This window comes from Bubalus bubalis, chromosome 20, assembly GCF_019923935.1.
Source record: "Bubalus bubalis isolate 160015118507 breed Murrah chromosome 20, NDDB_SH_1, whole genome shotgun sequence".
In the NCBI taxonomy this organism is placed as follows: domain Eukaryota; kingdom Metazoa; phylum Chordata; class Mammalia; order Artiodactyla; family Bovidae; genus Bubalus; species Bubalus bubalis.
This window is the reverse complement of record NC_059176.1, coordinates 55,444,358-55,456,409: the sequence shown is the minus strand read 5'-3', so window position 1 is coordinate 55,456,409 and position 12,052 is coordinate 55,444,358. Positions and strand designations below refer to the sequence as shown.

The window sequence follows — 12,052 nt, the reverse complement described above, 5'->3', positions numbered from 1 at the left end:
AAACATCTACTTCTGTTTCATTGACTATGCTAAAGCCTTTGACTGTGTGGATTACAACAAACTGGAAAATTCTTAAGGAGATGGGAATGAATACCAGACCACCTTACCTGTCTCCTGAGAAACCTGTATGCAGGGAAAGAAGCAACAGTTAGAACTGGACATGGAACAAAAGACTGGTTCAAAATTGGGAGAGCAGTGGATCAAGGTTGCATATTGTCATCTGGCTTATTTAACTTATACGCAGAGTACATCATGAGAAATACTGGACTGAATGAAGCTCAAGCTGGAATCAAGATTGCTGGGAGAAATATCAATAACTTCAGATATGCAGATGACATCATTCTAATGGCAGAAAGGGAAGAGGAACTAAAGAACTTCTTGATGAAGGTGAAAGAGGAGAGTGAAAAAGTTGGCTTAAAACTCAATGTTCAAAAAACCAAGGTCATGGCATTAGGTCCCATCACTTCATGGCAAATAGATGGGGAAACAATGGAAATAGTAACAGACTATTCTCTTGGGCTCCAAAATCACTGGACAATGACTGCAGCCATGAAATTAAGCTTGCTCCTTGGAAGAAAAGCTATGACAAACCAAGATAGCATATTAAAAAGCAGAGACATCACTTTGCTGACCAAGTTATGTATAGTCAAAGATATGGTTTTTCCAGTAGTCATGAACGGATGTGAGAGTTGGACCATAAAGAAGGCTGAGTGCCAAAGAATTGATGCTTTTGAACTGTGGTGTTGGAAAAGACTCTTGAGAGTCTCTTGGACTGCAAGGAAATCAAACCAATCAATCCTAAAGGAAATCAGTCCTGAATATCCATTGGAAGGACTGATGCTGAAGCTGAAGCCCCAGTCCTTTGGCCACTTGATGGGAAGAGCTGACTCACTGGAAAAGACCCTGATGCTGGGAAAGGATTGAGGGCGGGAGGAGAAGGGGATGACAGAGGATGAGATGGTTGGATGGCATCACCAACTCAATGGACTTGAGTTTGAGCAAGCTCCAGGAGATAGTGAAGGACAGGGAAGCCTGGACACAGGGAGGAGTGGACATAGCACAAGGGGAGGGATGTGGGGGCTCCTGAAAGGTGACCCAGCAAAATGTGCTGAAGAACAAGATGAGAGATGAGGGGCCTTAGAGCCAGGAACTTCCCTTCCAAGTGTCTGCCTACAATGCAGGAGACCCGGGTTTGATCCCTGGGTCAGGAAGATCCCCTGGAGAAGGAAATGGCAACCCACTCCAGTACTGTTGCCTGGAGAAATCCATGGATGGAGGAGCCTGGTGGGCTACAGTCCATGGGGCCACAAAGAGTCGGACATGACTGAGTGACTTCACTTTCACTTTCAGAGCCAGGAAGGAAAAGTTATTTGATGGTACAGCTGAGAGGCAAAAATGTGTCCTGGATATATAGGCTCCCACCTGGGGGAGATGCTCGAGTTTTACGAGCCCAAGCGTTTGTTCACCAGCTGCCTGCTTTGTTAACTGGTTATGTGACAGTCACCATCAGACAGGGACTTCTGGGCTTCTGGGAAGAAGTGACTGCTTTTCTACACAGTTCTGGAAAAGATTCTGAGCTTTCCATCTCTCACCTTCTCATAACAAAACCCAACCAGTGGCCAACTTTGTAGAAACAGACCTTCAAAGCCTGCTTTGAGGGGAGAGAGCACTGGAAATGATCACAGCTTTGAAGTCCTCTGTCACCGAACAGGAGCTCTGTATCTTACCAGGGTCCCCACCCCCCGGGATCTAACGCCTGATGACCTGAGGTGGAGTCGATGTAACAATAATAGAAGTAAAGTGCACAATAAATGAATGTGCTTGAATCACTGGAAAACTGGTGTCTTCGATGAAACCTGTACCTAGTTCCAAAAAGGTTGGGGACCACTGCTGTTAACCTAGAAACAGAGCTAAGTCCTAATATTGACCTTATGCAGCTTCTGTAAAGTTACACCAGATACCACATGGCAAAACCAAGGGGAGTTGAATGGCATGGCTAAGGTTGCATGATTAGGAAGTGGCTGAGCTGGATTTAGACCCAGGTGAGGAGCCCTATGGCCCTTCCAGAGCAGAAGAGGCTGCGTTTCAGTCCCAGAGGGGAGGGGGATGGTGTGGCTCTTCTTATGCCAGCTCTTCTCAGGGACCTTTGCTCTCTAGAGAGCTTGGCAGGAGACACAGGTTGATGGCTGGACTAGAAACCCTTTAGTAGTAGTCACGTACGGACGTGAGAGCTGGACCATAAAGAAGGCTTGTGAGAGCTGGACCATAAAGAAGGCTGAATGCCGAAGAACTGATGCTCTTGAACTGTGGTGCTGGAGAAGACTCTTGAGAGTCCCTTGGACAGCAAGGAGATCAAACCGGTCAATCCTAAAGGAAATCAACCCTGAATATTCACTGGAAGAACTGATGCTGAAGCTCCGATACTTTGGCTACCTGATGTGAAGAGCTGACTCATTGGAAAAGACCCTGATGCTGGGAAAGATTGAGTGCAGGAGGAGAAGGGGATGACAGAGGATGAGATGGTTGGATGGCATCATTGACTCAACGGACATGAGTTTGAATAAACTCTGGAAGATAGTGAAGGACAGGGAAGCCTGGAGTGCTGCAGTCCATGGGGTCGCAAAGAGTCACACACGACTTAGAGACTGAACAACAGCAAGCTCAAATGAAACAAATGAGAAACTGCAACCTATAGATCCGTAGAGTAATGCTAATTTCTCTAACATGTGTTAGAGATGTTCAGCTTATCCGTACTCATAAGCGTGCTGCATACTGTATGCAGACCAGTTGGGCTTTCCAGGCTGCAAATCAGATTGAAGAGTTTGGGAGTGCCTGGCAGCTTCATGTGGTGCTTTTAGCGGAAATGTCCATGTGGTGGGAACACTTTGTCTCGGGTGGAAAAAGTGAAGGCTCTAAACCACCATGGCCCCCTCTTCATGAGCTGGCGAGTGCAAGATTTGTTGATTCCCATAACAGCTCAGTCCGCTGGACTCTGGCTCCTGGGGATTCTTCTAGATGCACTGCCTTCCTCTCCTGCTGGGACATCCTTTAGGTCCATGAATGGATCTGATGCTGCTGGGAATCACTAATTCTAAATTAAAAACCATTAATTATCAGAGGGGAGCCCACATATACATGGGCTGTAACCGTGGAGGCTCTGGTCTAGGAGCCTCCGCCCTTTTTACCCATCTGTGTACTTGCCAGGCCAGCCACAGCACACCCAGCACTCACCTTGCCACTGCTTCAGCTTTGCCCACTGCAGGCCTCCCCTGCTACCCTATAAGCTCCAGCATGTACGCTTCCTTGCTCACTGCTGTGTCCCTGGTGCTGGTGATTTAGTTGCTAAGTCGTGTCCGACTCTTATGACCCTATGGACTGAAATCCCCAGGCTCCTCTGTCCATGGGATTCTCCAGGCAAGAATACTGGAGTGGGTTGCCATTTCCTTCTCCAGGGGATCTTCCTGATCTAGGGATTGAACCTGGGTCTCCAGCATTGCAGGCAGATTCTTCACCCACTGCTGTGTCCCTGGAGCTTGGCAGAGTCTCAGAAAATGGTGACTGAACTGACAAATGGGCTAACCAGAGACTGGGTCGGAGCCTGAGCGTTCTGAAGCTGTGACGTCCTGCAGACGTGGCTCGGCTCTGTCTGGGGCGACCCGCGCCCTGCCTCCCCTGCCCGCCTGTTGTATTTCCATAATGCGGGCTGCCTGGCGCTGCCGTTGTCACCTTAGGCCACCGTGCCGGCTGGCTGCCTGTTTCTACACTGGATAGTGAGTTCTTTGATGGCATAACTGTATTTTTTTTTTTAAATCTGTGTATCCCCAGAGATGAAAGGCAAGAGATTACAGGTACAGGTCTTGCCATGAGAGACTCAGGAAAGCAAGCCATCCTGGGGTAAGGAAATATTGGGTTGGCCAAAAGGTTAGTTCAGGTTTTGCCATTAAGATGTTACAGGAAAACCCAGAGGAACTGTACTGCCAACCTAATACCTGGAAAGGCTGCCACCAGATAGGTCTGAGTGTCTGCAAGGCCCACTCTTATGCCAGCTCCAGCTGTTGCTGTGAATCTGGTCCCTGGGATGCCATGGCCAGCTGTGCTATCAGAGGGGCAGTAAGCATCACCCTCCAGCCACCTGGGGGCTCCTGAAGGGGACCTGTTTGGGGAGTCTTATTTTATGAGGCACAGACTCCTAAGACTCTAAGCCAAGGCAACCTCAGAAGATACAAAGCAGGTGGCCTTCTCATCTAAAAAAAAAAACAAACTTAGGCTCAGACGTAAAGAATTTGCCTGCAATGCGAGAGAGATCCAGGTTCTATCCCTAGGTCAGGAAGATCCCCTGGAGAAGGAAATGGCAGCCCACTCCAGTATTCATGCCTGGAGAATTCCATGGACAGAGGAGCCTGGCAGGCCACAGTCCATAGGGTTGCAAAGTGTTGGACATGACTGAGCAACCAACGCTCACTTTCTCATCTAACAGTGCACTCTGATCCTTAGATGTATTTTAAGATCGTCTACAGATAATTCCACATTACGACTTTGGTAGAAGCCATCACAGAACATGTAGTGAAATAGGACATTAGGTTGTTAAATTAGCATCTTCTGGGAATTAGCACAAGTTCCTTGAATCCCTCCCTGGCTACCAGGTGGTATTCACAGACAGTCTCCACAGGCAGTGCCTGAATTCTCAAGATCAGGCTGTCACCCAGGAACCGTGTTACAACTCCACGCTCGTGGACATGAAGCGTGGACAGGGTAATAAGCACAGGGCCGGTGAAGGGTGGGACGGGGATCTGAGCTCAAGGTCACCTGAGGTTCTCGCTGCCGTTTTCAAGCATCTCCAGAGACAGTGCCCCTCATTAGAGCTCAGTAGAGTCACTCATCAGACCTCTAAAGCAAGCACTGTGAGCCCGAGGCGGCAGCTGCTGACGGCGGGCCAGGCCACGTGCCTGGTTCCTGCAAAGAAGTCACTGTCCACCTCTTTCCCACCCCAGCCTCACCAAGAAGGAACGCTGCAGCCTTGCTCCTGCCCGCTTCCCAAATCTAGCACGTTCTTCAGGACACCCAGCAAGAAGGCATCCTTGAATTAGGGAGCACTGCACATCTCTCTCAAGTGGGGAGGGGGCAGCTTTGAGGCTGCCCATCATCACCCTCACCTCTAAGAGGCTGAGCCAAATATAGAAAGCACCAGGGGGTGTGTGGGGGGGACTCCTCATTTTCATTCTGCATCACTGTTTGTGTCTCTTTTGTGAAAAAAAGATGCACTTCTTTTCCCTCTAAAAACGATGGTGAGCACTTTGCCACTCTCTGAAGTGGGACTTCGTTATCAAGACTTGAGTTAATATTTCCTTCCAGAGGAACACGGCTCTCATCTCTAATGGAGGGGCTGGAGGGCCAGAGAGAATCTAAGGAAATGCACTCTGGATGTGGCTTTTCAAGAACGCCTGCATCAGGCAAAGAGAACCAGCTTCAAAGTCTTTTCCTGCTTTCATGTGCTTGCAAGTGGCCTGGAAGAGTTCAAAGAGGGGAGCGGGGGGGGCATGAAACATCCAGCTCCCTCCTTCCCTCCCCACTTTCTCCCCTCTACGGACACTTATATTTATCCTATACCAGGTGCAATGTTAGCCACTGGGCTCTCAGCTGGGAGGATCTCGTCTGCTGCCCCTTCAATAAATGGTAGTCCCTTTGTTTTTGCTTTATAAAGCGCATTTACTTCACAGGGGTCAGTTAAGCACAGGACCAGGGAAGGCAGATCATGTAAAACCAATGGGATTCTATTTCAAGTGCCCCAGCATCTGGTCCCGAGAGTCCCTCGAGAAGGAGGTGTCCTTACCTCTCAGCTGCTGGAAGCAGGAGGCGCTGCTGTCTGGCTCCAGAGGGTGTCTCAGGACCCCGTTGCTGGGTTTGGGTCTCTCGTATTCTCTTTCGGGGAGCATAGCCTGCTCGCTCTCCAGGGCGGGGTCTGAGTGCGGGGGCAGAGACTGTGGGAACCCGAACATCAAGACGGAAGAGAAGAAGAGTAAGGCACCGCAGAGCAGAAAGCCACCCCACCAGGCTCCGATCCAGCGGGGGTCGTCTGGGGTGATGTCCAGGTTACCTGCAACAACCAGAAAGAGCATGGTTAACAGGAGAGCACCCGGCAGGGCCGGGCACTTGGCTGAGGCTTGCAATCAGCTGTACAGACAGGCCAGGGGCGGGGAAGAGTGGACAATGGGCAGAGCAGCCTGTGGCCTCCTAGCTGTGCTTCTGGTTTTCCCCAAGCTGAAGGCTGATCGCATTCCCTCCTTAATTTTCTTGTCTACTTTGTGCTTGTATCTGTCTAAACAAAAACAGTGAGAAGCCAGACACCCCCCGAATTTAGGCTGGCATCGACTGACTCGGCAGAGCTGCCAAGGTCTGCTAACAAAAGCACAGGGAGACAGAAACATTAATCGTTCAAGGGTGTATCTTTATTATGTATGTTCACACTCACCCCCCCCCACAAAGCTGCTACCCTGAGATCCCCTTCCACACCCCTCTCTCCCAGCCTTAAATTGGTTCACAGATCATGTAGGGCGGTGCAGAATGGAAACCAAGAGCCAGGATACCTGGAAAGAAACCCTGCCCACTTCTCGCAGTGCGACCTCAGGCTAGCGATCTGAACTCTCCACGCCTCAGCAGAACTGATCTGTAGAATGCTGATTATTATGACGGTACTTACCCTGATCGAGTTCGGAAGATCAAATGAGCCACACCAGACACAAAGTGCTCAGAACAGTGTCTGGCACGTGCTTAAGCACTTAATTGATGTGAGCTTAATATTCATGGTGAGGGTTCTTTTCCTAAGCTGCTAGTGTGTGTGTGTGTGCGTTAGTTGCTCAGTCATGTCTGACTCTTAGCGACCCCATGGACTAATTCTCCCAGCAAGAATACTGGAGTGGGTAGCCATGCCCTTCTCCAGGGGATCTTCCCAACCAAGGGATCGAAACCTGGATCTCCTGCATTGCAGGCACATTCTTAACCGTCTGAGCCACCAGGGAAGCTGATGGGGATGGGTTAATTCAAACTTCCATGATGGCCTGTGGTCTGGGGGCCAGTCCTCTACTGAAAGCTCCGTAGCCAGTGTCTATGCTTTGAGGCTCCATGCGAGTGGTGTGGCCAGCTAGTACTATGACTTGTTTGACTTTCCAGCTGGAGTCAAGAAGATGCACATTTCTGTTGCCCCCTTGGTAGATGTTTTTCCCTCTTTCCACATCTCCCTTGCAGAGCAGGGCGCTCCCACGTGAGCTGCTTAGAGATATCTCTGATGATGATCCCACGCCCCTGGAGCACAGAAGGAAATTCATCTCAGCGATCTGGGATACAGCAAATGAGCTAAGAAGTAATGAGGCTGCAGACCTGGAGGGGCTTGGGAAGAGAAATGACCACAGTCACCGGATGAGCACTCTCCCATGTCTAAAGTGCTCTTCCTGAAGACTCTTCGGTTATCAGTGATGAAAAGCCAGCCGTCATCTGCCGAGGGCTCACTCTGCACCGGGCACTATGTGGAGTGGATTCTTAACTGTTCCAATCAACCCTCCCCACAACCCTACGAGATAGAGCTTTTTTTTTTTAATTGTCCCTATATCATACAGATGGAGAAATCAAGGCTTAGAAAGGCTGGGTGTGGGCTTCCTTGATGGCTCCATGGTAAAGAATCTGCCTGCCAGTGGAGGAGACAAATTTGATCCCTGGTCTGGTAAGCTCCCACGTGCCACGAAGCAATGAAGCCTGTGTGCCAGAACCACTGAGCTTGTACTCTAGAGACTGGGAACCACAACTACTGAAGCCCACCTGCCCTAGAGCCTGTGTTTCACAACAAAAGAAGCCACTGCAGTGAGAAGTCCATACGCCACAAACGGAGAGTAGCCCCACTAGCTGCAAACAGAGAAAAAGCCTGGGCAGCAACGAATATCCAGCACAGCCAAAAACAAACAAATAAAATTATACTAAAAAAAAAAAAAAAGGAACAGGAAAGGCTGAGTGCGTTGCCTACATGCACAGAGTTGAAGACCAGAACATAGGCATCCAGATGCCAAGGGCTCTGCTCTCTCCCTCTTGACTGGCAGGCCTTTGTTTTGGGCTCTCTAGAGGGTTCTTAATGGATAATTCCTCTGCTCTGGGCAGCAGGTAAGATGACCAGCTCTTCTGATGGGTGGCATCTTGGCCTTTGGAACACTGGTGGTCTCTAACCTGGAGGCCTTGACATCAACCAAGCATCAATAGCCAGGGCACTTGAATGGACCAGATGCTTTTGTGCAGGTACATGCTGGAGAGGAGAGAGCATACACTCTACTGGGCTTGGGGCTGAATCTCACTATTTCTACTTACTAGCGTGTGATATTAAATCCCACTCTTGCTACTTACTAGCATGGGATGCTGGGAAAGTTACTCACCATCCCTGACTCTTAGTTTCATCATTTGCAGAATAAAGATGATAGATAGCCAAGGATAGTGGTTACCAGGCTGAGAGGTAATGAACCAGCATCTCCTGACACATAGTAGGCTCTTACCTATTGGAGCGCTTAATCTTGAACTTTCAGGGGTATATTTATGTCAATGGGAATTTTAAGGTATAGATTTTTTTTTTTCATTTAACAATGCATTGTAAAGATCTCTCAAAATTACCACACATTATATTAATGCTACGTAATATTCCATTTTAGGGATTACATAAATTTTTAGCTAGTTTCTTAAGTCTTGTATACTGAGGTATTTTTTAATCTTTTTATTAATATCAACACTTCTGAGAAGAGCTTCCTAGTAGCTCAGTCACTGGATATAAACAGCATTTTTAAAGTAAATTCCTATATGGAGAAATTCTGCATGGCACTAATGCACAATTAGGGCTTCCCTGGTGGCTCAGTGGTAAATAATCCATCTGCCAATGCAAGAGATGTGGGTTTGATCCTTGGGTGGGGAAGATCCCCTGGTGAAGGAAATGACAACCCTCTCCAGTATTCTTGCCTAGAAATCTCATGGCCGGAGGAACCTGGTGGGCTATAGTCCATAGGGTCACAAAGAGTTGGACAGAACTTAGGGACTAAACAACAGCAATGCACAATTATATGCCTTCTGATGGTTATTAACAAGTAGGAGTCTAATTTACCAGTGTCAGTTTCCATTGCTATCGGGGATGTGAAAATGCTTGGTCTTCAAACCCATCTACTCCAACAAAAGGTACAGATTTTTTTTTTTTTAAAGGAGTACAGTGTAGAAAAACAGGGTGATGTTGAAAGCATCTTTATGCAAACAGGAGAAGAGAAAAGGAAGTCACACCACCCTGGAGATGAGCAAGACTGTTCACACCAATCCCTTACTGTTTTCCTTCACCTGCTGCCAAGCACTGAATGAAAACAAAAGATGGGAAAGGGGAAATACAGTATTTCCCTCCTCTGTCTCTGGGCCCCATAAAGCTGCCAGATGTGAGCCAGCAGGGGGAGAGAAAGCCTGGCAGCTGTTTGGGAGAAGGAAATCAGAAGCACGTGGACAGTCATATTTTAGATAGGAAGTTAGTGACTGCTATACGGTGAGAAAGCACTCCTGGGAGAGGGGCGGCCCTGGGGGAGGCGGGCGTTTGTGTGAAAGTGAGGTGACTTGCTCCCTGTGGGCTTGTGTCTGCAGGCAGAAAGCCAGTGTGTGCTCGCAGTTCCTGAGACAGGGCTAGGACCCACCTGTGACAGGATCAGCGCACAACGGCCGCTTTGGAAGGGGAGGGCGGGGCGGGTGTGCAGAAGGCAGGGATCTGAAGAACCAGGAAAATCACGGCTGACTATTCTGGGAAGTATTGATTTTTTTCCCCTCTGTTTCAATTATCCAGTGGACGGTGGCAGGGAGAGAAATAACAGGCTGAGAAGAAACCAATCAGCCTTGGAGCAGGCTGCCCTCAGGACCAGCCAGCCTCATGAGCAGAGCTTCAGCCTGGTTCTGGGGGTTCTTGTGGAGACAGTGAATGCTTGACACCAGCCTGAGACACATCTTTTCTTTTTCAAATTTGTAAAAATTGAAGCAGAGTTGCTTTATGGGCTTGCCAGATGGCGCTAGTGGTGAAGAACCTGCCTGCCAGTGCAGCAGACATAAGAGACCTGGGTTCGATCCCTGGGTTGGGAAGATTCCCTGGAGGAGGGCATGGCAACCCACTCCAGTAGTCTTGCCTGGAGAATCCCATGGATAGAGGAGCCTGGAGGGCTACAGTCCGTGGGATCACAAAAAGTCAGACCAGACTGAAGTGACTTAGCACGCATGTGTAATTGCTTTACAATGATGTGTTAGTTTCTGCTGTACAATGAAGTGAATCAGCCATATGTATACATATATCTGCTCCCTCCCACCCCTTTATCCCTGCCAACCCCTCTAGGTCATCACAGAGCATCAAGCTGGGCTCCCTGTGCTATAAAGCAGATTCCCACTATATATCTGTTTTACACATAATATGTATACATATCAATGTTAGTCTCTCAATCTGTCCCACCCTCCCCTTCCCCCCACCCCACGTCCACATTGGATGTTCTCTACAGGTATGTCTCTATTCCTTCCCTGAACATAGGTTCACCTGTATCCGTTTTCTAGATTTCACGGATATACATTAATATATGATATTTTTCTCTTTCTGACTTATTTCACTCTGTATGACAGACTCTAGGTCCACCCACATCTCTGCTAATGATCCAATTTCATTTTTCTGAGGCACTTCCTTACTCTACCTATCTCAACAATGAATAGTATTTTTAAGACGCCTCTTGGCCATTGAAACTGACTATCACCCCCTCCGGCCTGGCAATTGTCACAACTCAGCATTATCGAAACAAAAGCTATGACAAACCTAGATTGCATACTAAAAGCAGAGACACCACTTTGTCAACAAAGGTCCATATAGTCAAAACTGTGGTTTTCTCCAGTAGTCATGTACAGATGTGAGAGCTGGACCATAAAGGCTGAGCACCAAAGAACTGATGCTTTTGAACTGTGGTGCTGAAGAAGACTCGAGAGTCCCTTGGACTGCAAGGAGATCCAACCAGTCAATTCTAAAGTAAATCAACCCTGAATATCCATTGGAAAGACTGATGTTGAAGCTCCAATACGTTGGTCACCTGATGCAAAGAGCTGACTCATTGGAAAAGACCCTGATGCTGGGAAGGACAGAAGGCAGGAGGAAAAGGGGGCGGCAGAGGATGAGATGGTTGGATGGCATGACCGACTTGATGGACATGAGTTTGATTAAGCTCTGGGAGATGGTGAGGGATAGGGAAGCCTGGTGTGCTGCAGTCCATGGGGTCACGAAGAGTCAGACATGATTGAGCGACTGAATAATGACAACAAGAATTACTGACGTTGAAGGAGAGTTCTCTATGTGGATTGGCAAAGCATGTGTGGTAACATTACCCCACATCTGCATGTGGGTCTCCTCCTCTGAGAATGAGGATCTCACCTCCCTTCCTGTGGTGTTACACGTGGCCATCACCACAGAGTTTTGCCAGTCAAATGTGAGTGAGGAGACACAAATCACTTCCATGTGGCAATATATATAAGCTGGTGCATGACTCCTATGCTCTTTTTTTTCCTGCTTGATCGTGAAGCATGTGGAGTTCTCCCAAAGATGATGCCTAAGAAGCTATAATGAACAAAATATTCTTGCTGACCTGATTCGGGCATATAACACAAGCAGGAAATAAATCTTTAGTATTCCCAAGTCACTGACATCTTGAGGGTGTTTGTTACTGCAGCATAACTCAGCCTACCCTGACTGGTACAAATGGCTTGTGTGTGCACACGTGCGTGCTAAGTCACTTCAGTCTTGTCCAGCTCTTTTCGGCCCTATGGACTGTAGCCCACCAGGCTCCTCTGTCCATGGGATTCTCCAGACAAGAATACAGGAGTGGGTTGCCATGCCCTCCTCCAGGGGATCTTCCCCACCCAGGGATTGAACCCATGTCTTAGGCAATAAAAATTCCTAACTTTTAAGAAAAGCGGCCCTGGGTAGGCTAGTATAACAAAGGTATTCTTTTACGTCCAGGTAGAGAAGGCAATGGCACCCCCT

General features: G+C 48.3%; 1 protein-coding gene across 4 annotated transcripts in view; it reads right to left on the bottom strand.

Annotated features, from left to right (window-relative positions):
• SLCO3A1 (solute carrier organic anion transporter family member 3A1) overlaps positions 1-12,052 on the bottom strand; it is a 372,385-nt gene that overhangs the window by 69,551 nt on the left and 290,782 nt on the right. For all 4 annotated transcript variants that reach the window (XM_025271275.3, XM_044932855.2, XM_044932856.2 and 1 more), the window contains exon 4: positions 5,831-6,094. In XM_025271275.3, the coding sequence (XP_025127060.1) occupies positions 5,831-6,094 (264 nt within the window). The remainder of the gene's footprint in view (positions 1-5,830; positions 6,095-12,052) is intronic.